Below are 27,421 nucleotides of genomic sequence, written 5' to 3'. Positions count from 1 at the left end.
AGCTTTTTTATTTTTTGTATTTAATAACAATTCCTTGGCATAAATTCTAAAAAATATATTTATATAGTCAAGATTATTAAAATTGTTGCTACATTTAACTATAATAATCATAATTATTATTAATTTGCATAAATTCCCAAAAATTTATGTATGGCTTCAGTCAGTGTTATATCAAATGATGCAAGCTTTATAGAGTCATGAGACAGATTTAAGTCAGAGAAAGTGAAGCCTTGAATTTTCTGTGGCATTTTCTCTCAATGCTCCATTGTTTTCTAGATTTAACTTACAAGGGACACCATTTTAGGAATGTCCTTCAATTTTTTCATGAGCTTAATTTCAGCGAATTTGATATTACTCTGCAGCATGAAGTTGGGAGCATATTGTTTGATTTTCATTAGTCTAAGTTTGAAGTTATTAAATGTTATCTGTCACTGTCAGTGGAATATATATATAAACTATTTTCCATTAAAACAATATTTCAAACTTTTTAAAATCAAAACAGGATTATAAGTGCTTGATTGATATAATACCAACTACTTGTTGAATGAATCAGGAGCAGATTTTATTTTAATACTGCACTGAATGTGAAGGGTGACATCAGGTAATGCTGAACACCTAAGATCCTTTCAACCTTCTTATATAGGATACTGGTAAACTGATACCAGATACTGATACCTGTTTTTCCCTTTCAGTGTGAAGTATGGAATCTCTTAAAGTAGGAAGAAACGAATGATAAAGAAAGGGTTCATGTAATTTAAAAAGCTCAGCTTTCATAGATCTTAGAGTTCTTACAGTTCATGAGCTAACATCTGTGTAATAATATAGAATGCATTTGATGTGTTTTCAACTTGAACCATGTACTGTATGATGAATAACGTTTTTCTAACAACACTGACATCTGGTGTTTATTACCAGCATGATCAGGTTTTCAATCTAATCTCTCTAAAATGCTCTTACATAATTAGATTTAAATAAGTTTAAATAAGGTGTGAAAATTATGCAGAGTTATGCACACAGTTAAACAGCTGCTTTTAAACTTTCTTCTTCTTCTTTTTTCTTTCTTTTTTTTTTATCTTGAAACAGAACGGTTATTTTCTGTAGTGCTTAACCATCATAATCTGAAGAACAAGAACATTCTAGCGATTTCATGGCCTACTTTCCATAAGGGGTAAAGACGAGACTTGATGCAAAAGAAGTAAAAGACTTGATGCGACACTGATATTTATTAAAAACAGTTCATAAATGATTAAAAATGTAACGACTTTCGTAACTTTTAATCATTTTTATGGCACCTACAAAAATGCAAGGAAGCCCATTAAAACAAATCTGTACCATTGTTACCCATTCATTGCTAAAGGAACAATTAAATAAACGACTGAAAATTGTATTACAAATAAAAATAGTATGTAAATTCAAAGTTTGATTAGTTTGTTTCTTAATTATCAGCATATTGCACGTTGATAGCCAACGTATAAGCAGAATTTAATTAAATAATCATGATTTAATTAAATAATCCAACATGATTAACAAATGTAATAAAATAACACTGTCCAAATGGACAGTAATCCTGGTGTGCTACTGTAAGCTACTGCAGTGGGAGTAATTTACTTGTCTAATTTACTATTTAATAATGTTATTTTTATTATTATAGTCTACAAAACAAAAGCACAGACTATTTTATTTTAGAAACACTTGTCAGCCAAAATAACTTAGCATATGTCATGATGTCATTAAATACTTTTTAAACCGTTAACTTTGATCATGTTTAACTTTTTAGTAGCACTTTTGATTGCCTGCTGTGTGTAGAAAAGTACCTTCCGTTCCGAAAAGTCACGCTTAAAAAGAAGACCACCTTTCCGTTACGTACGTTTGTCGGCGCTTTCGGTACTTTTCGATTGTTGTACTTTTCTAGCGGGAGCGCAGTGGATGGGCCTTTTATTTTGAAAAACTGCATTTCTGTGAAGGCAACGGCGTGATTAACGGAGGCTTCACGGCGGCCGAGGACCGTTGACAACAAAGACGAGAGGCAGATTTTTATTTCGAGTAAACACGGTTTCATCAGATAAGCGCTGAATTATTCCGGATCAGAAAGAGAAAAAACGACCGCTATCGTCGTGCTAATTGGGTAAGTAGGTTATTTAGTTATTTGTTGTGCTTCATCGGTGAAATGAATTGTTTGAAACGACATGCATTATTATTATTATTAATATGTTTATGTGTCATAACAACTAGCCGACTGGTTGACAGCTATAAAACCGCACTTGTTTTTTTATACTTATACACATAAACACTTGTCTTTCTCTCTCTGATGTAACATCTGGGTAATGTCAAGTTGCCAAGCTAACTCGGTTATTATCACGACTGATCTGATCAAAATTGTATTATATTAATTATATAGATTTTTTTATAATTACAAGTATAAAGATGCGCCTAAAGAAATGCATGTAAAATAAACCCATCCAACTATTAAAAACAGTGCTCCGCTAACGCTGCTCAGCTGCAAACACGCCCTGGGGACTATTTCTGTCAGTGTAACGTTAAATAATAATGTTTTGAACTCATGAAAGCACAGCCCAGTGGTTATTTTCTAGTGATTCAAGTGTGAAATCTATTTAACGTGTATGTAAATGGCAGAGGCTGTAAACACATCGCCCAGCCCCTTCTAGGAAATCGACGTCTGGCTATAAACAGAGCAAAGAATCTGGAGCAACACAAACACACACACACACACACACACATACAGCTGACTTCCTGCATGCCGAGCATTTCACTCTCTTACTGAAGGAGAAATTAAACGTTAACGTATCGTAATACCCTTACAAAATTTACCATGTAATAGATAGAAAATGACATATGCTTCAGACAACGCTTTTTGCTAATCAAAACATTACAAGTAGAGAAACACGTTTGATAATTTTTATTGAAATAATCCACGTGAGATGAAGGCTCCAGATAACTTGGGCTTCTAGAAAAAGCTATTTTATGCATGGAGAGGATCGCCCACATGCTTACATCACCTATCTAACATTATGCAACTGACAGAGACAGCAGTAATAATTGAGTTTATTTTATACACAAAAATGATTGAAATTGAATCCAAAAATGTCTATTATATGAATGTGTGAAGTGTGAGGAGCAGGTACTAAACAACTGCTAAACAATTATTTAGTGAGTGCACTTTTCTTTGGAGGAGGAGGAGGATTTTTAAATGACTGTGGTTTTATGTGAGGAACTCTTGAACTATTTTCTGATGGAAACTATGCTTACCAATACCGTGGCAATATATTTTTGTAAGGTTAGACATGACGAGCGCATTACAGTGCCCTGCAGATCTGGGGATCACTTTCAAATAAAAATAATAAAATGATGTGTGCTATTTAATCTATCACAACGAGTGGCTTTCAGATTTCTAGATGTTAAGTGATTGAATTAAACTTTTTGTACACTTTGCCAATGAGAAGCTTAAAGAGATTGTTTACAAATTCTAAAATTCTTCCGTTATTTGCATTTGCTTCCTCACGCCAATCCAAAACCGCATGACATTCTTTCTTTTGTGGAACATAAACGAAGATATTTTGAGAGATGTTGCAGTGTTTTTTTGCTTTTGTTTTTTTGGGTGTATCAATAGAAGTCAGCGGTAACCAAAACTCTTTGGTTACCGGCATTCTTCAGAATGTTGTACTTCGCAGAAGAATGTCAAATAGGTTTGGAACAACATTAGGTTGAGTAAAACATAATTGTAATTTTTGCATGCACTATCCCTTTAATGTTATACGAAAGCCCTCTTTAAAATATAGTGAACACTTAACGCTCAATATAAGCCAATTCAAGACCAAAAGAGGTTAGCTGTAAAACTATGCCAGGCGAGTTGTGTTTTATCCATGAGTTTGACTGTCTGAGATGAAATTCGAGTTAGTTTTTGTAAATGGCCCAATTAATCTTTTTTTTCTTCTGCTGTTAAAATACTACATTCACAATGTCGGTGTAAATATGAAAACAGCTTAAACCTCGGGTGTCCATGTTGCCAGATGGCATTTGTGGGGGCATAACTTTTGCCCTGCTGAATCCTGCCCCTCGACAGAACCTGCTCGCAGTAGGTCGACAGTAGCTGGCGAAGGGAGCCGGAAGCCCCTAGTGTTCCTGGAGGAAGTCTGTTTCGTTCCTCACAAGCTCCTGTGGAGAAGGAGTCAGTGTGTTGAGACAATTAGCCGTCTGCTTCTGATCCAAGATCTGGTTTCATTTTTCTCTCTGGAAGGTTGACAAGGAATCGCGTAGATGTGCTGGTTTTAGATCAGCTCTTAGAAGCGGCTATGCTCTTGCAGGTCTTCTAAAGCGCACACATGTGAAGTGGGTCATGTTTAGCGTCTGCTTCTATCAGGTCTCTCGTGTGGTTAAAAGGCGTGATTTTGTTTTGTAAGTGCTGTTTGGTTGTGGTGGGACTTCTAATAAGCACTTCAGGCCTGTTCCAACAGGTTTTTACTACATGTGGTTGTAAGGGTAGGATCAAATAGGATTTATTCTCTTTGGCTTGTGTTTTCCTTGTGGTGGAGTTGGAGATTTTTCTGATATTTACTGTATGATGAGGCTAACTTGTATCTGATGAAGTACACTGGACTCATTCTTTGCTTTATTCTTGTTTCCAGGAAGCGCACCATGTCGGCTATCTGTGGACCCACAGGCTGAAGAGGTCTGATCGTTCTGGAGAGCTGGGAAGCGAGAGATGGGGAACACGGCCACCAAGTTTCGCAAGGCACTGATCAGTGGAGACGAGGTTCTGGCCTATCAGCTGTACGAGGGCAACCCTCAGTTCAAAGAGTCTCTAGAACCCAACACCTCATATGGGGAACCGTACCAACACAACACCCCGCTCCATTATGCTGCCAGACATGCCATGACACGCATACTCAGGTAAGACATGGTTTATCCAGTAATATTTTGTATTTTGTCATTCTGCTTAGTTTTTATTGTAAGCTATTACCGAGTTTCTTTCTAATTTCCAGATGTTAAATGATTGACTTTATGCTTTGGTTTCTTTTTTTGTTGTTGAAAATTCTGTAATTTTGTGCTCACCCTGATGTTGTTGCAAAACTTTATTTCTTCTTTGCAACATAAAAGAAGATATTTTCACAGTGTTTTTTGTATTTCATATTTTTTATTTTTCTGATGGACTGAAGACAGTTATGACTATGTCATTGTCAATAAGTGTTTTAAAATATCTTATAACCTTTTCATGACAAGACAGTGTTAGTTAATGTATTGTGGTGCAACTACCTGAAGATGCAATTATTATTAATGAATTAAGAATTTATTAGAATTCATTCCTTTTTATAGGATATATATATATAAATATATAAAAAAATCCAAATAATAATTATGACACATGAAATTATTTTTCTACTTGATGGTTATTACCACATTAAATTGTTTTTGAGTATTTAACTATAACCCTTTTTTGGAAATTGTATAAATATTTTCAAAGCCATATGAAACCAACATGAATACAGAAAGAAGATTTTGAAGAATTGGGTTTTATACTCAATTTTTCCATTTCCTTATTGCAGTCACTCCACAGAACATCAGAATCTGACAGACTCGGGTCTATCTATTAGGCTCCAAGCAGTATTTTATAAGTGATACAAGACTTCCTTGGTTCTTAAATGCTCTTAAACTGTTAGAAGTACTCAAATCATCACATTCTGCTGTTTTTCCAGCCCAGTGTGAAACTCTTTGGCCTAGAAAGTGTGGAATTTTAGAGGCCAATCTTTAAAAAGTTATTTTAAGGCAAAACAGCTGTTTCAACTGCAATTGTGATGAAGATTCTGGGTCTGAATCAGCAGGCCAGTGTTCCTCAGAATGTGTAACTGTTGGAAAGAGAGAGACTGTTAGTTTACTTTTGGAAAGTTAGCTATATGGGGGTGGTGTGGTGTAAAAATAATCGTTGGCATATTGTTATTGTCAGAATTTTATTATAGATACATCCCTAAAATTTTTGAGAACCAATGACTGCACTCTTTTTTTTTTTTGTTGAAAGTGCTTTTTACCTTCTTTTTGTCCATGCCATTATTTTGACTATGCCATCTTTTCACAGGTCCTTCCTCTTCAGCAAGGATGGAAACCCCAACAAACGTAACATGCACAATGAGACCACACTGCATGTGTTGTGCATGGGGCCAAATATCTTGCTCTCTGAAGGGGCGCTGCAGCCACGACTAGCCCGTCCCTATGAAGATGAACGCAGACGGGCTGAGTGCCTCCAGATGATCCTAAAATGGACCGGTGCCAAACTGGACCGTGGTGAATATGAGAGTGCAGACGTCAGTGCCACCGATAACAAAAAAAACACACCACTACACTACGCCGCTGCCTCAGGGATGAAGACATGTGTGGAGGTACATATAACGCAGTTATAAAGCACGATTGTAGCCATGTATCTGTCAAAAACGTGCACAGAAACTTTTTTTTTGTTTGTCCAAAATCATTCACTGATTAACTTTTTCCATATAGTGAACACTAGATAGAGAATAGGGAATAGGTTTTGGAAACAGTACCTGACTACACCAAAATAGGTGTAGCGCTAACATTCAATTTTTTTTTAATGGTAGATCGTTGAGCCATTTAATTGTTCACGTTCTAATATTGTCATATTGCACACATATTTGATTACCTGGTTGCACTTTATTTTACAGTATGTGTACTAACATGTACTTAGTGTACTTACAGTGTATTTATCTAAGAAAGTTCTGGTAACGCAAGGTAACTACATGGGGTAGGGTTAGGTTTAGGGGTAGGTTCAGGGTTAGTACCTAGTTATTACATAGTTATTGTAATTGCTATAATAAGTGCATAGTATGTACATGAGGAACAGGACTGTAAAATAAAATGCCACCGATTACCTTTTTGACACCTGACTAGTAGGTACAAGGTGCTTTGAGTATGAGACCCCTGCTGTGGAACATTTGGAAATCTTGAAATGAAGTGTTTGTTTTGACAATAGAAATGATTAAACCATCTATATGCAAAAGCCTTTGAAAGAAAATGTATTCTGAACACTGTTTATTGGCTACACTTTATAGTACGATTCAAGGTTAAAGGGATACTCCACCCCAAAATGAACATTTTGTCATTAATCACTTATCCCCATGTTGTTCAAAACCGTTAAAAGCTTTGTTTGTCTTCGGAACACAATTTAAGATATTTTGGATGAAAACCGGGAGGCTTGTGTTGTGACTATCCCATAGACTGCCAAGTAAATTACACAGTCAAGGTCCAGAAAAGCATGAAAAGCATTGGCAGAATAGTCCATCTGCCATCAGTGGCTCAACCGAAACGTTATGAAGCGACGAGAATACTTTTTGTATACGATGAAAACAAAAATAACAACTTTATTCAACTATTCGTCTCCTCTGTGTCTCTCTGCATTCTGTTTTCTTTAAAATCAAAGCATAAATGCACATAGAAAACGTATCCTTGTGTCGTGGCTGACACAGAAGAGCGTAAGCTGCTGGTGTTCAGCGGATGTTCTTCAAAATGGTGCCCCGGTGATGTGCTATGTGACTCTTTAGCTCACAGCATGCCATCAGGAGCTCAACTGTTTTTGCAGAGAAGCTGAATCGGTCTTTTATCAATCTGATAAAACTCAGGACTCTTCGGAGATATGAAGGATGCAGTACTACTCAATAGGTACTCAATATTAACGTGAAATTGGCAGAAACTGTGTGTGTTATGTCGGATTTAAAATATAACTGATTCCTGTTTTGAAACTTCCTTGAACGGATCTTCAGTACTTCAGTACACACACAACAAATTTGACTGGCCAATTTTTCTTCCATATCTACATCTCAAAAATAAAAAAAGTGTATATGTATATGCTTAATGTTCCGAAAGGTACAGTGAAACCTTATCTTAAAAGATTAAAGGCAGGGTAGAACTTTGTGACTGGATGAACATTTTATGGTCCTATGCCTTCCAACGACGATATAAATACATATAATAAATAATAAATACATTTACACCTCTTAACTTGATGACTGCTATTGGGATGTAAAAAGACTTGAACAGCTTAACAAAAAAAAAAAAAAAAACATTTTGAGCCAAATCTCACCAACCCTGCCTATAAGGTAAATTTGGTTCCTCATTGACCTCTTTAATTTAGTGATCTTTCCACTGCATATTAAGAGTCTTACCTTATCTCTGCAGTTTCTGGTGAAGCGGGGTGCAGACCTGTTTGCAGAGAATGAGATCAAGGAGACCCCATGTGACTGTGCAGAAAGGCAGCACCATAAGGAGCTTGCGCTCAGTCTTGAGTCTCAGATGGTCTTCTCTACTGACCCCCATGCGGAGGATATCGAGGCAGAGTATGCAGCCTTAGACCGCAGGGAGGTAAGCTCTCCAAATAAACTCTGGAATTTCTCGTGACATTAACATTGGCCTCAAGTCCTGGTTTCCAGATGTGACCGATTTAAACCTGCATTTTGAAGACCAATATAATAGTTTGATTCGGATGACTGATTGCTGATTTAGTTATGATTTGATGATTAATACGTAACGGTCTATGTTTCAGTTTTATGAAGGTTTGCGGGTGCAGGACCTCAGGAGACTGAAGGACATGTTGATAGTGGAGACGGCAGATATGTTGCAAGCACCTCTCTTCACTGCAGAGGCTCTTCTTCGCGCTCATGGTATGATTGTGTCAAACACTCAGGGTGCATTCACACTTGTAGTTCAGTTCTCTTAGTTCATTTGGTCCTGACCTAAAAAGAAAATGATACATTTGATCCTGGTCCGCTTAGCGTTCACACTCGCATTTTTGACAGTGAACGTAAAGATACCAAGCCTAAAGGCATAGTGATACATTCAAAACCTGATTGGTCGGTTGAGTGACGAATGGTGTGTTCGACTTAAAGAGGTGCTGCGCAGACCGATCGGTGTATGATATCGAAGTACTCATTCACAGATCGGTTTGCTCAGAATCGCTTTAAGTAGAATGCACCTAATGCCGTCTGCACTCTGCGTGTACTTTAATTTCACCACCTGCAAACTTACAAAGACCTCATAAAAGTTCACATATCGCGTCTTTTGCAAGCTTAAGTTTTTTATTTCCAATGTACTCGCACGGTATGCACGCTCATAATGGAAGTGTCTCATCTTGTCATAACTTCCTGTTTTTGGTTAGTTTAAAAGTATTTGGTCTGTATTGCATTCATATTTCATTCGAACCGCACCAGAGTTCATTTGGAACCGGACCGAGACCCATCTCTTAAGCGATCTCGGTCCACTTGTTTGGCGCGTATCAGGTTGCACTTGCACCAGCGTTCATTTTAATTGAACCAAACATGACAAGCGTGAACACACCCTCAAAGATATGTTCACTGCTGGTGGCTTGCCTAAATTGAATTGTGGTAAATGTGTTGAGAGTTGAAAGTACTACACTCTCACTAGTGCTATAAACATTGGTTTAGTTTGGTTTGCTTGTTCTGGTCTGGTATATTTTGTTCTATTTTAATTTGTTTTGTTTGACAGTCAGTCGTGATCATGCATTTTTATTTTATGAAAAAGCGCAGCTTTGACATTTTGGTAACACTTTAGAATAGGTGAACACTTCGCTATTAACTAGTTGCTTATTATCATGCATATTAGTAGTTTATTGGCTGTTTATTAGTACTATAACACTATTAATGCCTTACTCTGCATGACCATGTTCTAGATCCCTTAACCCTACCCCATACCTAAACCACTACCTTACTTACTATCAATTATCAGCAAATTAAGAGTTTGTTGATGGAAAACTCTTATTCCCTTATCGAAAGTATTACAACATTTTTATATTAACTCCTTTTTTTGGAGCCTTACACAAAAAAACTCAATATATTGTGATCACGATTTAACGAAAATTGAAACTAGGGACCGAACTAGTAGCCTATATTGTGGCACGATTTAACTAAAATGACACAATAAAGTAATTAAACGGATTCATTTGGGGGAACAAATTTTATATTTCTTTTTTTTTTTTTTTTTTTTTTTTTTTTCTGCACAAGAAAAAGTAATTTGATGGACAAATGACTTGAGCATAGGTAAATTATGATTTTAGTTTAAATTATCTGTGGAAGGTGCAAAGTGATTGGACTGACCAACTTTCACTTTGTTTAAAGGGATACTCAACATCAAAATAATAAAAAAGGGCATTAATCACTTACACCCATGTCGTTCCAAACCCGTAACCAAACCCTGTTCTGTGCATACAGTGTGCAGGCAGAGAGCCGGTTCTACGGGCCTAAAACACCGAATTGAGTTTTGTCTCTTCTTTCCCTTGAAATGACAGATTCATACAAAATTGTCACCTCTAAAGTATCCTCGAAAAAATGGTCGGGTTATGTCTTAAGTGAAAATAAACAGTTGCGAAATAAATGGAATGTGTATCATATTGGATGTATTGTGACTGTGCCTAATTTATTAGCTCCTGTCAGTGTCCTTAATGTTAATCCAAGAAAAACCACTCACTTTACCTGAATTGCCTGGACACCTACAAATTTGAAAAAACTTAAATGTTCTTTAATTTGTATATTTAATCATATTTGTGCTATTTACACAATTTCAAACAGGGCAGACCGGTAAAACCTGCACGGGTGCCCAGCAAACCCCAGCTATGGACCTGTACACTGATCGGTCTGCTTCAAGTCGAACATACAGCTGCTAATGCCAACTTATGACAATAGATTTACAGTTCAAGTTAGGTAGTCTGTCATCGATGACAGTAGCTCATTGGAAAAGGATTGAAAATGCCCTTTATTCTGTTTGCACTATTAAATGCTACTGCCTATAATAAAACAATAAAACGTTGTTCCAAGTTTTTTTTTTTTCTCTATATCATCATAAATATCGTTAGCGCAAATATTCTTGAAATATTGTGATATAGTTTTGAGGCTATATCTCCCACCCATACCGATAAAGCATGTAATTAAATTTTGAACGGATATGGTGATTCTGACTATTATGGATATTATGCTTCCAACTATTATTTTGCAAACAAACATGCAAGGGGAAGGAATTTTGCCCGTGTTTGGGAATTCTGTGTAAATCTGTGGGCATATATTCTGTGCAGGCCTATTTATTAGGATTATTCTGATGCAATCCTTCCAGTTCCTAACTCAAACTCACGAAGAATATAGATTTGTGTGCATTTAAAAAAACAATAGGAAACATGTATGGTATTGTCCCTGGAGAAGTTAAGTAACCTGTAAGGTATTTCCCTGTACAGCAATTCTGAAACGCATCCATGCTCACAAAGCAGACCTAAATATTTCCTTCCCCTTAATTTTACAAGAGCACTCCTGTCTAGAGCTGCTAAACTCTCGGGCACCAGACTCATAATTGGATCGGTGCTTTCTTTAATAATCTTCAATTATGTGAACAGGCTGTCTAGCAGGCCTTGTTCCAGATGACTAGAGCCCATGGGAGAAAAGGGCAGAGCTCTGATTCATGTGCGCTGCTATTATTGCCACAGCCTCTCTGGAGACCACCAGCCGAGGCTCAAATATGCAGTTTTACCTTCTTTTAATCTTAAACCCCAATTCACACTCTTGACTCCTAAGACTGTGATGGCATACACAGTAGAGTACAGACGATTGAATTAGCGGATGTAATGCATTTCGAGGATTTTCATTTGGGAAAATCTTGCCTCTTTCTTTGGAAACAAGTTTTATTTGGTTGTTTTTGTTTATGTGTTTTGCCTTGGACTGTGGAATTTGTTATCTGGCCTTTAGCTTCTGGAATCTGTCTCCAGGGTTTCCTCTGGGAAGTGGCATTTCTTATCTTTTCTTTCCTCAGCACAGTTTGTTGATTTTGACCGATAAGTTCATTCAAATGTATCAAAGTATATGTCCTTTTTATATGTCACCACCATCCCATGGCATAGTCTTGAACTAGAGGATGATGAACTTTTGTTCTGTTTGCGTAAAACTTCCTTTTTCTTATAGGAAGTGAATGTCTTTTAACCCCTTTTAAGTCTTAAATGTCTTGAAATGCGTTTTAATGGTTACTTATTATTGCTTATAGCATACTTCAGTTCCTTTTTTTCCTCCCATTTGGGAGTATACCAGCCATGACTGGCAGGTTTGATATAAAGACAAAGTCAAGTGGAACCTACTGAACATCTGGGGCTGGGGGATTCACAAAACATTCTTAAGAAGAAATTTCTTCTTAACTGCCATTTTCTTCTTATTTTTTAACTTTAGAAAAAAGTTAAGAATATTTTATATTCCCAAAAATTATTCTTAAGAATATTCTTATCTTTTTTCTTAAGATTGTTCTTAATACAAAACCTAAGAAGGATTCAAATTCTTTAAAAGAATCTTCTTAAAAATCATTGTAAATAACTTCTTAAATTTAGGACAGTCCCAGACTTGTCTTAAATCCCAATTTTTTCATGAATGTATTGGGTTATTTCAAATTAATTGTTATATTTAAGCATTACAACGACAGCAAAAAAAAACACTGCATCATGTATTCATTCAGATAACGGCTGTTATTTTCTTCTTAAGAAAAAACTTAAGATGTTCTTAAGAATATATTTGAGAACTTATTACGAGTTTTCCAAGAATTGCACTTAAGAACATTCTTACAAACTTCTTAATAAATTTCTTAATTTATTTCTTAAGAAGATTTTCGTGAGTGCGGCCCCTGGGTAGGTTTGATGAAAGTCTTGAATCAGCTGTAATTGAATTCCACTGCAAAAATTAATTTGATGATTGAAAGAATGTGTATTTTTAGAATCTGGGTGACTCCTTTTTTTTGGCCATGCATACTGACTCAAGTTTCCTTTTGAAATTTAGACTGGGACAGGGAGAAACTCCTGGAAGCTTGGATGTCAAATGCTGAAAACTGCTGTCAGCGTTCAGGTGTTCAGATGCCAACTCCCCCGCCCAGAGGCTACAACACCTGGGACACCCTTCCCTCGCCTCGTACGCCTCGCACCACACGCTCCTCTATCACGTCTCCGGATGAGATCAGCCTGACCCCAGCTGATGATGATCACTCCTTGGTGAGGGATCAGATTTGGTCCTCTATTAGTGATTGGTAGCTCATTGTAAGACCTCTTCTGAGTTTGTTTCAATGTCATAAAATTGAATGCATAGGTAGATACATTTCGGTGGTGTATCCATGGGGTTAGATTACAACTATTGTGCTACAGGCTCTTACTGCCTCTGATGAGTGGTATATTAAGGATACCAAACATGAATGTTTCTGTTCAAAATCTTGTTACACGGTCCATATCTGTGAATCTATATTTACTTTCACCTACAGATAAACCCAAATATTTGCATATGAAAATGTTGCTTTATCAACATTCTTTATCCATATCTTGCATCTGCAAAAAAGTTTTTTGTTCTTAAATAAATACAAGGGCTGTTGCAAAATGAAAATGAAGAAGAAAAAAAGTAGCGGATATTAGAAAACACGCAAAACCAAAAAAATATTTTTAAAAGAATTGGGTTCAACAGTTTGTTTGGTTTGTACTCATAGTGAAATATATTTGCATGTATAATAGACCATACATACAAACAAAAAAATGCCAACAAGTAAAAAAAAAAAAAAAAAAAAGTAACCCATTTTTGGCTTCTAAGTTCCAGTGATTAAATTCTACCATACAAAAATCACAAATCACATAAATGTAATATATTTTCATAAATTTTATTGCTGAAATTAGAGTTTGATCTTGCTTTTCCTGCATCCTGTGCTTCTGATAGCTGATTGACAAGTGCTGCAAGTGTAATCTAAAATGACAAATTAAATAAAGGGGTCATGAACTGCCTTTTTTATTATTTTGTACTGTTCTTTGAGGTCCACTTATCTTTTTTTTTTCAACTTTTTTCAACAAAAAAGCTTGTACATCAATAAGCTATTTTCTGCCTCGTTTTGACCCCCTCATCGGAATGCGCTGTTTGTCATGATATTAAACAGCCAAAGGTCATTTGATCAAATGTTTATCATTCTGATCAAATTTTATGCTGCTTCATGTATAGAATGTAGTTTATATCTAGCTGTATAACATTATATTGCCTCACTAATGTTGTTTTGTTCTCCACTGTCAGTGCGGAATTTGTATGTGTGCAGCCTCCATGTTTGAGGAGCCTGTTGATATTCCATGTGGTCACGAGTTCTGCAGAGGATGCTGGGAGAGGTGAGGGCTTTTTCTTCAGAGGCTTTTAATTCAGTCACATTACAGCCATTGACAGTTCTCACTACTGCTGTAATGGTCATGTAACCGTCTCTGTGTACTTGCCCTTGGCAGTTTCCTGAATATGAAAATTCAGGAGGGGGAGGCCCATAACATCTTCTGCCCAGCCTATGACTGCTTCCAGCTGGTTCCTGTTGAGGTCATTGAAAGCATTGTGTCCAGAGAGATGGACAAACGTTATCTGCAGTTTGACATCAAGGTACAATTACATGATCAGATGCACGTTAGTCTTAATTATGTGCATAGGTACTGTTATAATTGTTTTTAGCTCTCATCGGAGAATGACACCTCTGACGCCGTGGAGTCCCAAGCCTTTCATTATGTTGCCATGATGATGTTGAATCTTCCACAGGGGCGTCTGAGCTCTGTCATAGCCATTTTCAGGGTCATAGTGAAGTCTAACAGACTTCTGGAGCTGTTGGTAAAAATTAACTCCGATCCTGGCATCATAACAAAATTTAGCAGATTAGATGAACCAGAAAGGACCAAATATTTTTAGTTAATCAGCAAAGATTTATGGCAAAACCTCAAAACTTTACACGACAGAAATCATTTTATTGAATTCAAAATGGTAACAGGACCTATTGCATATTACTAGCATGTTGGTTGTTTATTAGTACTTATAAAGCACATTAATATTAATGCCTTATTCTGCATGACCACATTTTAGACCCCTTAATCCTACCTCATACCTAAACTTAACAACTACCTTACTAACTTTTAATAAGAAGCAAATTAGTAGTCTTGAGGCAAAAGTTATAGTTAATAGTTAGTTAACAGTGATAATTGGACCTTAGAATAACGTGTGACCAGTTACTTTGACAAACCTAGACACCTATTACATATATTAACTTACTAAATCAGTGAAAATATGTGAAATTTTGACGCATTTAGAAATTTTCAAATAAATGAAATACTTTTATTCATTAATTCAGTTGATCAAATGTGGTTATTAAGTTGTTGCAAATTATAATAATAATCATAAATGTTATTTTATATTTGAGTCGAATGCCATATTGCTACAGATTAAAACAGTGATTACTATTTCAAATAAATGCTGTTATTTTGTAACTTTATATTTATCAAAGGATCTAGATTAAAATGTATCAGGGTTTCCAAAGAAATATTAAACTGCATGACTGTTTTGAACATAATAATTAATAACAATAATAATAATAAATATTTCTTGATAACCAATCATCATACTACAATGATTTCTGAAGGATCATGTGACACTGAAGACTGGAGTAATGGCTGCTGAAAATTCATCTGTGCCATAGCCAGAAAAAAATACATTTTAAAATATATTCTAAAAGAAAACAGTTATTTTAAACGGTAATAATTTGATTACGTTTTACTGTATTTTGGATGCAGCCAAAACATGCGGGCTCAGTGAGCATAAAAGACATTTAAAAAACATTATCAAAACTCTTGAATGATATAAGTTCATATTACATATATATATATATATATATATATATATATATATATATATTATTAATGTTAATTTGCAACTATTTAGCTTAGATATGTAGCTACAGTGCAACTCTATTTCTCTTACTAGTTTGTTGTTGTTATGACCAATGATTCTGTTTTCTTACTTTAATTGGTGATATATTGAAATTAGTACTGATGTCCAAAGCCATTTTTACTATAGTCAGAAACTATGAAGTAAAGAATTCTCTAATCTATTGTGTTGATAGGAAACATAGAGGACATGAGATCCATCTAAAAATGCCAAATATACAGTTTAGCAGTCATTATACATTTAGAATCAGAAAATTGCAGAGCCACATATTAAATGAGTAAGGCAGTATTTTGGGTTTTAAATGCCTCCCTCGCTTGCTTTCTTCTTTATTCTTTCTCTGTCCTCCTTTTTACTCTTTTTCTCCTTCTGCCTCAGGCATTTGTGGAGAATAATCCTGCCATCCGGTGGTGCCCGCGGGCTGGCTGTGATAGAGCGGTGCGATTGGCTGGACAGGGGCATGGTGCCAGTACCTCTGACCCGCTCACTTTTCCTCGCCTCCAGGCCCCTGCGGTGGACTGTGGCAAGGGCCATCTTTTCTGCTGGTCAGTGCCAGTCACTGATACAAATCTTTCAAGTCATTATATCAGAAAAGAGGATTTGTAATTCTGAACAAAATCTCCAGTTCACTACTTGATGTAACGTTATTTATATCAAGGACTCATATTAATAGTATTTAAATAATATTAAGAGTATTTCTGAAGGACTCATATTCTGCACTTAGCACTTTAGCAGTGCAAATCACGTTAACAAAGACGTTGTTGAAAAGATCACCAATGTTACATAAATATAGAAAAATGATGGAAGAATGTGTGTTTGGATGTATGTTCTGCTCACAGTGGTCACTGCCGATGCAGCTGGCTGAGTTTCTCTTTCCCACAGCTCTGGTCCTTATGTCCCCTACACACAAACACAGACATATACACACACCTACACAGTCGGCTCATATCTCATGACTGCCTGTGCCAAATTTGAGCATTATATTTGAGTCAAAACACCCTTCACTCTCTGTCTCATATACACATTTAATATGCCTGAGTGAATATGCATTGAATCTAATATGAAAGAAGCTGTTGTTTAAATGTATTTGTGGTCAACAGTCTGCCAACATTGTGTGCTATATCAGTGGTTCTCAACTGGTTTGTCACCGTTCTGTCCTAATTGGTTAGTCGATGGCAGTGAAAAAAAACCCAATGTTAAACTAAAACATCTCAAACTCCTGAACCTGGAGGGTACAAGGAACGGATCGTGTTATATTACACCATGTTAATATGTTAGCATAAGTTAATATCTTACTCATGTTTGACACGCATATTTATCCTTCAAAGCCTGTCCACCACCAACAACTGAAATGTATAGAACATAAATAAAATATTCACTAGAAAAGGAGTTTCCTTTATGCTAAGGCCTGACATCACACTGGGGGTTCTCCCCACAGGGAGTGCCAAGGAGAGGCCCATGAACCATGTGACTGCCAAACATGGAAGATGTGGCTCCAGAAAGTCAGTGATATGAAACCGGAAGAACGTGAGCTTGTTTTGCTGTACTTTTCAGTAACTATTAAGATAAATATTCTGAAGTATTGTTCCTACCTGTCTAAAAATGGTTTTGGACCTCAAGCAACTTTATTTCTGTCTTTTTCCATTACAGTGGCAGGTGTAAGTGAGGCGTATGAAGATGCTGCCAACTGCCTGTGGTTACTCAGCAACTCCAAACCCTGTGCCAACTGCAAATCTCCCATTCAGAAGAATGAGGGCTGTAACCACATGCAATGTGCCAAGGTTATTTGTGTAAAAATAATAGATTTATGTACTGCATATACCAGGTTAAGTGTGGAGCACAGTTATGGAGTTTTTTGGAGCTGTAAAATGCAGGCTTGAGAAGAGTTGGTGAGAACGTTAGAAGGAAACAAATGGTCAAACTTCATACAAAGGAAGTTTGAAAGGGATTAACAAAAACTAAGTCAGTACACACATCTGAGTTTCGGCCCACTTACTTGTAAATCTCCTTTTTTTGTGTTAAAGAAAATTCCCAGTGGCACTGACCGAAATGAGTGGGAGGGTGTGTATCAGAACAGGTTATAAAATAACTGAGACCATTATGGTTGCTCATATGACAAATAAAACATTTGTAGATTTGGAAAAGGAGAGGGCCAAAAACAGAACCCTGGGGGATTCCCAGAGTAAAAGAGTTCTGTTTCTCTAAAGAGATGAAATGTTATCTTCCAGTAAGAAGTAAACCAAGAGGGAATTGTGACAATTTGGCTTTGAGCCATGAAAAGAGTAAATCAAGACTGTCAAGAGTGGAAATTTGGATGAAACCTGATTGGAAGGGTCAATGAGGATTATTAAAAAGCATTGAATTGAAGCTTTTCGGCTTTTTATGTTTTGCTAATCATGATTGAATGATTGACTGTTAAGATTAAGATTTGTTTCTAAAGTTCTTCTTGTGCAACAGCGGGCTGATGTTAAATCATTTTAAAACGATAGATTAGGAAATCTGGATTAATCTCTTTGATTGAAGAACAAGAAATGTGTGTCACTGTTGCTTAGGAAGGAATCCATTACTGTTAAATCAATCTTGATAATCCTGCAAACAAGGTTGCTAAACAGGGAAAGACATTTCAAGTACTAGCGCTCCAAAAATAAAAAGTGAGAGATAGTTTCCTAGCAACACACATAATCCTTGCTGCCAGAATCCCAGTGTAATGCCGCTATGCATTTGCTAGTGACATAATAAAAGTAGACTAATAGTTTGTTTTAGTTCAGATGTTGTTAATCAAGAATGTATGTGTTTACAGTGCAAGTATGATTTCTGTTGGATCTGTCTGGAAGAGTGGAAAAAACACAGTTCCTCTACAGGAGGTTACTACCGCTGCACACGCTATGAGGTCATTCAGCAGGTGGAGGAGCAGTCTAAAGAGATGACCGTTGAGGTACATATTCTTGCATACATGCTCATGCTGTTTTGTTTGTTTATATATTTATCAAACACCATAAGAGTTGGAGTAAGTATGGAGTTTTTAATAATGAAAGGGAAAGAAAAATATCTTCAAACTGAGTATGGCTGTGTTTGGATGTTTACACACGCACACACACACACACACTTATGTTTTTTGTTTTTTGCAGGCTGAGAAGAAACACAAGAGCTTCCAGGAATTGGATCGCTTTATGCACTATTACACACGCTTTAAGAACCACGAGCACAGCTACAAGGTAAAAATAGAAAAGAAAAGAGAAAAAAACTACAAAAATCTGCATGATTTCACACAGTCATACATAGTCATCGGCTACAGGAAATGCCATGAAGTCTGGTTCACAATGCAGCTTAGTCTGGACAACAACCACCTTGACTAGAGGTTGTCTAAATGGCATTTAAAGTGAAAAACCACCGTTTTTGTTTTGACCTGCTGTTTATGAATCATATGGTTAGTGATCAGACATTTGGCAGTCTGTGGATTGACATTAAATGTGACAAAATGACCCAGAGGCACATGGTCTTCATCTCTTCCTACAGCTAGAAGAACGTCTGCTTAAGACAGCCAAAGACAAGATGGAACAACTGAGCAAAGTTTTGAGTGGAAGTAAGATGCAAACCCACACTTACATAATCAGTGTTAATTAATTATTTCTAAGCTGTGATAATGCATTAACAACCTTGTATCAGTCTGTTGAATTTACAGACTGGAAGCACTCTATAGAGAATACAACTTGCCTTTATATTCACACAGCGATTCCTTCTACATTTAGCAGTATATCAAGTTTAATACTTAGTGTTGTAGACGTTTTAAATTAGATATTAACTCCTGTATTGTATTACTGTGTTGTTGCAGGAGAAGGTGGCCCTCCAGATACTACTTTCATTGAAGATGCAGTGCATGAACTACTTAAGACTCGTCGTATTCTCAAGTGCTCTTACCCTTATGGGTTCTTTCTGGAGCCCAGAAGCACAAAAAAGGAAATATTTGAACTTATGCAGGTTAGTAATACAGATGCTAGGTATGGGATATGCTTACTGTGTATGTTTCTGAATTCGTGACAGCTTACTTTTATTGCTCTTGTTAGACTGACTTGGAAATGGTGACTGAAGATCTTGCACAGAAAGTCAACCGGCCTTACCTCCGCACGCCTCGTCACAAGATAATCCGCGCTGCCTGTCTGGTGCAACAAAAGAGGCAGGAGTTTCTGGCCTCCGTGGCAAGAGGTGTAGCGCCCAACGATTCCCCCGAAGCCCCTCGACGCAGGTAAGGGTCTTTTCCTCAATTACGGGCTGCTTAAAAATAGACAAAAAAGCTAAATAGAAACCTTGAAATATATGTATTTTAAAAATAGATTTTTTGAAAACGGTATTAAAAAATATTAATCCAGTTTTAAACTCTATTTTTTAAAAGACAGAAAACACATTTCTATGAAGGAAAGGTTTTGATTTGCCACTGTATTTTAAAAGTAGTAGTGTATTTCCAAAAATATTTTTTCAAATGCAAATGCAGGCTCACATGGGACCTACTTTTTTGTTTGCGTTTACAGTTTTGCCGGTGGAACATGGGACTGGGAGTACTTGGGTTTCTCTTCTCCCGAGGTAACTCTTTTGTTTGGTTTGTTTTGAAACTTTGGGAATAGTTTGTGTCTTTGGTAAATCTTCTTAGCTGGTGTATGGTGCCTGACGTTTTGGCAGTGCATACCGGCCTATATAACAAGATTCAGTCCTGTTGCAGCAGTTGTGAATGTGTGAGACCTTTAATGTTAAACAGTGTACCGCTATTTTGTTCTAATCTAAAGATCCAGAGGAATCATGCCTTTCTCGGAGGAATTGATCCGAGAGAGCACTGTCAGTATACAGGAAGCCATCCGCAGGTATCAAAGAATCCTCATTAGATCCCATCTCAGGAACGGCTACACAACCAGTGGAATGGCACCTGTCATGTACTCTCCATCACTGATGTCATTGTCCACTTTTATTTGGGCGCATGAATTATTTTTTTCTGTTCATATTCTGTTGGCGCTGTTCATATATTTCAGATGATTGCTGTGCACTCCAGACAAAGAATTCTTATGCGGTTAACGTCATCTGGAGACAGAGATCTTTTTCTTTTCTGTTAATGTATCCCGAACATTGTCTTCTAAAAGATGCCTTTGGTGATGCAGCTTCAAAAGGCAGTTTCCTGCTTTTTGCTTTGACTTTTCCATGAAAGGTCATGAAATATGCGTTTTTGTAGATGTTTTAAAGTGAACCAGGTCACCACTTCAGTCTGTATTACTGGTTGCTGCTCTTCTTTTAAAATCATGTGTGCAGGCTATGGTTTTTTTGCTCTAAATTTATGGCTTGTAGAAAGTAATAGTAGTTATGCACTTTATTCAACCTTTTTTCATTGTTGATGCTTGAGCGGTACATATCAGGAATGTTTTTCCTAAATGTACTTTATTTATTTATTTTTGCTGTCATTACTGCATGGTAACTGCATGCAGCTTCAGTTTGGTTTAGATTTAAGACTTTTTTTTTTTTTTTTTTCACAGTTTGTCGACCTGTGGTGAAAATAAAATTGGAAGAAGTGCAGTATAGATCAATTATGATTGGTGATTAAATCTTAAATAGCTTATACTGACACATATACAACGAAATGCCATATATTGTTGGTTTTGTAGTAAATTTCATTACAGAGTGGATATGTACATGATTTGTGGAGCTTAGTTAGTTTTGCAAAAAATGAAAATTCTGGGATCTTCTACTCACCCTCCCTCATGTAGTTTCAAATGCTTTGTCTATTTATTTTCATGGAATGTAAAATGAGAACCTTTAAATGATGCTGGTCACTCTTTTCCATGCAGATAGTATGAATGAGATTGGAGCCTTTAAGATTTAATAATACAAAACACCTATATTATATTATATAATATTATATAGCTGTTTTTTATATATAAATAAACATTACTAAAAGTTATCCTTAAGGGTTTTGAGTGCCAAGTTGAGTAGTAATGCCATCATTTTCCTTCTTGTTTTGAACTTTTCCTTTAAAAGCCTTCTTGAGTTTACTCAAAGCGTCTGTCTGTTATTCTGACATAAAAAGTGAAGTGACATTCAGCCAAGTATGGTGACCCATACTCAGAATTTGTGCTCTGCATTTAACCCATCCGAAATGCACACACACAGAGCAGTGAACACACACACACTGTGAGCACACACCCGGAGCAGTGGGCAGCCATTTATGCTGCGGCGCCCGGGGAGCAGTTGGGGGTTCTATGCCTTGCTCAAGGGCACCTAAGTCGTGGTATTGAAGGTGGAGAGAGAACTGTACATGCACTCCCCCCACCCACAATTCCGTCCGGCCCGAGACTAGAACCCACAACCCTTCGATTGGGAGTCCGACTCTCTAACCATTAGGCCACGACTTCCCTGAACTGAAATGACGATGCCCTGAACTTTGATGCTGCCACACAGCAGAATCCCTATAGAGAGCTGTAGGGTTCCTCTGAGAGTCTGACTTTTATTCACAGGGTCCGGTGGGAATGCTGGTGCACCTCTTGAAGCAGCTTTGAAATGGTGTTTTGTGTTGTAGGCATATGCTGAGTTCCAGTACAGACGCAGACACAGGCAGCGCAGGAGAGGAGACATGGGCAGCCTCCGCAGCAACACACCCGAACCTGATGACCTAGGCCACAGCAGTTTAGGTATGTTTTCCATGAATGTGTTTTCATTTTGGTGCCCATATTTGCTGCTACGTGTAAGGATTTTGTTGCTCCATTGCTTAAGCAGCTGCGAGTGCAGTTTTCACAATGTTTTTGCTGTCCTCTGCACACTGAAGTCAGCAGAAAATACACTGTAAACCAATTTATCACCACTTCATTTTGCAGTATAGGCTTTTTTTGGGAGAAATATAAATAAATGCAATGAATCTCTTACTCGTTGTTTGAGAAAAGATGTCTGTCAGACCATATGTTCTGCTTATGATGACATGGCACACTGAACAACACATGCTGTACTGTAAATGTGACCGAATCCAAATCCCAAATACTTTTAACTGTGGTAAACTGCCAAACGTTTCATTTTCTGTTGAAATGTTTAGCTGATGTATTTGTAATATACACATTCGTTCTGACGAACTTGCAATTTACTACATTTAGAAGATGTGAACTTTAAATGTGACATTGAAAAACACTGTAGTTAAAATTATGGTCACACTTTGTATTAGGGTCGAATTCACACTATTAACTAACCATTAACTATGACTTTTGCCTCAATTAACTCCTTATTTGCTGCTTATTAATAGTTTATAAGGTAGTTGTTATGTTTAGGGTATTGGGTAGGATTATGGATGTCATTCATTATATGTACTGTATAAGTACTAATAAACAGCCAATATGTTAATAATAGACATGCTAATAAGCAACTAGTTATCAGTGTGAATTGGACCCTATACTAAAGTGTTACCCAAACATAAACCTTCAAGATTATTAAGCAACATTAACTGAGAAATCATGGGTCGCAAATCCTTGTGTTTTTCGCACCATCACCATTGGAGTGAGTAGAGATCCTTGCAATAAAAGAACAAAACTGTACCAGCAATCCAACTAAACGAAACATTTTCCATTTATCGTCTTTTACAGACACTCCAGAAATTGGTGGTGGTCAGAGACTGGGTCTGCCCATGGTGAGTTGAGACCCTCTTGACAGAGGTTATGTGGTGAAACAGCTGAGAGTAACATCTGATCTTTTACCTTTCAGCCTCACAGTTCCCTGGATGAGGATGATCCGAATATCCTGTTGGCTATCCAGCTATCCCTGCAGGACTCTGGGCTGACTGCAGCCAGTGCTGGCATTGATGCACAAGAGATCATTGCAAACGAAGCATCTCTGGGGGCTATCGGATCATCCCTGCCCACACGGCTGGACCCGGTGCTGTGCGGGATAGACGTGCCCCGTGCTGCCCTGAGCAGCTCCGAGCTGTTAGAGGTGGGTGACAGCCTAAAGAAGCTCGGTAATATCAGTGGCCAGAACGTCCCTCTGTGTTTCGACAATCTCAACAATCCTTCCTTTGAGTCTGCTGAGGGTCCCTTCCAAGCTCCTTCGGGACGTATGGAAACCTCGGATTTCGATTCTGACAACGCCAACCTACTAGGAAACATCATGGCTTGGTTTCATGACATGAACCCGCAGAACATCAATTTGGTCCCTTCTGCTGGTGAATTCGTTGCTCAGTCGGCAAAGAAGACATCAGAGCCGACTGAGTGCACCGTTCCACAGTGGACAGCAGGGGGCGATGGAGAGGCAGAGCAGCAGTTTGACTCCGGTATCGTCACAGGAGAACGTGAGCCCATCCGGCCGACACAATTAGACCTGGTAGGCCTCGATATGTGTCTGGTACCTTCTGCTGCGTCCGTCGAGTTGGGCGAAACTCCGAGCGGTTTGAACCCGTGTCACTCTGACACCCCAAAATGTGACTCAGACCCCGACCAGCCTAGCAGTAGCTCCTCTGAATGGGAGGGTCAAGTACACCTTGTATGAAATACTGACTTCACTTACTAGCTAAGCCACTTTTTTTTAAATGATGCCGGATTCAATCGATTAATCACGATGAGAAGCTTTGTATTGTCAGATATGTAGAAATCGAAACCATTTTTGAGTACTCGCTCAGTACTCGTGTGTTTCAGGCCTTTGTGCTCATGAGGCACGTGTTCTTTGCTCACTAAAAAACTTGTTCCGGTTCTGGAGTGTTAAACAATTTTAGTAGAGACAGCAACTGAAACAGAAAGCGCCATGAAGATGGGACAGGAAGTGAGGTAGTTAGAAAAATCTACTGTATAAAACAGGACAAAATTCAGTGCGAGTTTGACTGATTAAATAGGATGTAATAGATACTGTAGGTGCCAAAAAACACTGGCTAGCACACGCCGAGCGGACGGTGTGCTGATCGTGCCTGCTGCTGAGGGGCTAGCCGCCCTATAGAGTACACTATCCTTCCTTTAAACTAGATTTGTAGTATTAGAGAAGTACACAGCAGCATCACGCTCCGAGGAGCAGGGCTGATAATCACAGAAACTAAATGAACCGTAATTCTAGTTGCAGTCGACTTTTCTTTTTTCTGGTCATGCGTAATCACTGTAATCCGTCACCGGTTAATTAGAATGGAAAGTACCGGCGAGGTTAAACTCGGTTCAGGAGCGCCACGCCGGATCTGGAAAACGTTTTGTCTTCGCAACTTATCACCGTGCCTTTTCTGTGAAACTTCTCTTTATTTATAGCCGCTCTCTTGCGCTCGGAGCCCAGAGTGGGGGAATTTCCGATACGAACCGTAATTCGCAAACTGAGCTCAATGTTTTTTTAAATACATTTTTATACATGCTTGTTTGTTTGTTTGTTTGTTCTGCAGCATGACTCTGGCCCCTTCTTCCAGGTTGTTTTTAAAGCAATTAGTAAAAAAATAAAAATAAAATATAAATATTAATGAACTCTGAAACATTTACGGATCAAATCCCTTTATATTTAATACGATTCTATTCATTGTGTTAAGATGTGATTTCCACATGGCCACAAAGTAAAAATCAAACTCTTAAATGTAAATGTCGGATAAAAATCCGTTCATGTGTTCCCGGTGCATTTTATTTTATTTTTCTATTAAAAACCTAATTTTCTCATGGTCTCATCTACGGATCTTTCAGTAGAGGCCAAGGCATTTCATTTTGATGAAAAGCTGTTTCATATTATTTCTATATCTGGTAAAACTCAACAATTATGATTTTTTTTAACTGTGGTATTTCATTACAATAAATTATGGAAATGAATTTTCTATTTATTTGAAATTGAATGTCCTTAAAAATGAATGAAGATATATATATATATATATATATATATATATATATATATATATATATATATATATATATATAAAACATGGTGCCACTTTTCATTATTTGCTTATAACTTAAATCTGTCTGCTGAATAATTCCTAAAAGCCATTCAAACCAATTAACAATGTTGTTGAATTGCTTCAGTTTTCATGTGAACACCTGCCACACATTTCATCTGATGAAACGGCTAAATCACAGCAGCACTAAGTTTTAAGCACTTCATAAAATGTAATGCACAAAATTAGCTCCCATTTCAGCTATGGAATAGCCTGTTATAGCTCATAGGCTTGCCGTTATGTTGGTGGTTTCAGCTGTGGGTTCGACTGAGCAAGGGGCCTGATGTTTTACTGTGGCTTGATGTCGTATGTATGTTGATTCTGGCCTAATGTCCGAATGCAGTTTTACGCTGCGTAAACTTTTCAAAGTGAAACTGAAGACAAACCTGTCCGATAAGTTTTTTTTTTTTTTTTTTCATTCCATTTGTCAAAGTTTGGGGGAGTTTTTCAGTATGTGTAGTTTGTATGTGGGATCGGAATGGCTTTAGCTCACTTAATCGCAGTATTTCTCCGGACTAATGTATGTTGCCAAAGGTTGAGGTGAAGCTAATGTCTGTTCAAAGTAAGCAGATGGAAGATTTCAAACATCTGTCCAGACATGACAAAAAAAAAAAAAAAAAAAGTGATTGACAAAAGTTGTCCTTGATGTGACCGTATGTTGTGCATTAAGTAATTATAATAAAAATAGATCATGTTTTCTTGACAAAAGACCATTCAAGTGTCGAAGCTATTGTTTGGGGGTGGGGGGGAAAGCACATTTTGTAACCCATTACAGATTTTATATTGTTAAGCACCTAATCCTTGAAATGGTATTTGCACTTTCATAATCTTTACTTGATACATTCCCAATTTATATGGAAAATGCAAATGTATGATGTTTGGTCAATGAATTGGACTGATTTGAGTGTGAATCTCAATAAAGTTGCTAAGACAAGTTCAGTTGTAAAAGTTGTAGTATTCTTTCAACAAAACATTGCACAGTGCAAAAGCAACATATGATAATAATAATTATTATTATAATGAGAATGTGTTTATTAAAAGCTATTTAAAGGCAAGTGGCTGCTACAAATAATATTTTTCTTATTCTTCTAATTGAGATCAAGTTCAAGTGGAAATGTTATGACAGTGTTCTCCTGTCTTGAGCATCAGCCCCTCTAGTGGGTACAAATAGAATGACACTTCCTGCTTTCTTTGACTGTAACTTTTCATAAAGTGAACCTTGTAAAACAGTAGTTTTATAAAAATAAATCTTATATTATATTATTAACATAATATTTGGTGTTCCAGTCAGTTTGTGTATAATTTTTATATCAGGCACATGCAGAATGATTGGCCAGAAAAAAAGAAGAAGAAGAAATTATGTTTCTATTTATTGACTTGGTTAGATGCCTAGGGGTCAGGAGTTGGGGGAATACCAGGAGCTCATAAGCACAGTGACTTTACTGAATAAAATGTCAGATGGGAGGAAGTTTCTATATTTGCAAACCGCTGTTTGAATTACTCTAGGGCCAGTTTTATGAGAAAGACTGGGTCATTTTGTGATCTGAATGTCCGATTTAGGAAAAACAGGAATTTACTTTCCATTAATGAATACTACAGTATCTCGAAAACATTTGGATCTGCACATTCAAACATGCATCGAAAGACTTATTGCTTAACATATTTTAGATAACACAAGAATAAACCATGCTTTTTTTTTTATGAAAACAAGCTAGTTTTAATAAGGATATAAATCAATAGTCCCATAGTTAATGTGAAGAACTAC

General features: G+C 37.1%; 1 protein-coding gene across 2 annotated transcripts; it reads left to right on the top strand.

The window, feature by feature from the left end:
• The first annotated feature begins 1,954 nt into the window (after positions 1 to 1,954).
• On the top strand, positions 1,955 to 26,590 carry LOC128030803 (ankyrin repeat and IBR domain-containing protein 1). Of its 2 annotated transcripts, none has more exons than XM_052618798.1 (20): positions 1,955 to 2,125; positions 4,644 to 4,908; positions 6,089 to 6,389; positions 8,197 to 8,379; positions 8,561 to 8,678; positions 12,828 to 13,036; positions 14,088 to 14,176; positions 14,288 to 14,432; positions 16,137 to 16,303; positions 17,197 to 17,285; positions 17,409 to 17,539; positions 18,559 to 18,693; positions 18,887 to 18,973; positions 19,275 to 19,341; positions 19,591 to 19,736; positions 19,823 to 20,001; positions 20,285 to 20,336; positions 22,312 to 22,423; positions 23,360 to 23,403; positions 23,478 to 26,590. In XM_052618798.1, the coding sequence occupies exons 2-20, from the start codon at positions 4,721 to 4,723 to the stop codon at positions 24,255 to 24,257; spliced, it is 3,222 nt and encodes a 1,073-aa protein (XP_052474758.1). In that variant the 5' UTR covers positions 1,955 to 2,125; positions 4,644 to 4,720; the 3' UTR covers positions 24,258 to 26,590. The 2 variants fall into 2 exon arrangements, with proteins under 2 accessions (XP_052474758.1, XP_052474759.1); XM_052618799.1 differs by lacking the exon at positions 1,955 to 2,125 and adding an exon at positions 4,339 to 4,497.
• The last annotated feature ends 831 nt before the right edge of the window (positions 26,591 to 27,421 follow it).

The sequence above is a fragment of the Carassius gibelio genome, chromosome A16 (genome assembly GCF_023724105.1).
Source record: "Carassius gibelio isolate Cgi1373 ecotype wild population from Czech Republic chromosome A16, carGib1.2-hapl.c, whole genome shotgun sequence".
Classification (NCBI taxonomy): Eukaryota; Metazoa; Chordata; class Actinopteri; order Cypriniformes; family Cyprinidae; genus Carassius; species Carassius gibelio.
Note: the sequence above shows the minus strand (reverse complement) of the source record. Positions and strands in the feature narration are given on the sequence as shown.

What these genes read in the sequence shown, in the direction of transcription:
- LOC128030803 (XM_052618798.1), top strand. Translation starts at nt 4,721, where the DNA reads ATGGGGAACACGGCCACCAAGTTTCGCAAGGCACTGATCAGTGGAGAC. An exon ending in AAGGGCCATCTTTTCTGCTG is followed by an intron (nt 16,304 to 17,196) that starts GTCAGTGCCAGT and finishes TTCTCCCCACAG; the next exon opens with GGAGTGCCAAGGAGAGGCCC. An exon ending in ACCACATGCAATGTGCCAAG is followed by an intron (nt 17,540 to 18,558) that starts GTTATTTGTGTA and finishes ATGTGTTTACAG; the next exon opens with TGCAAGTATGATTTCTGTTG.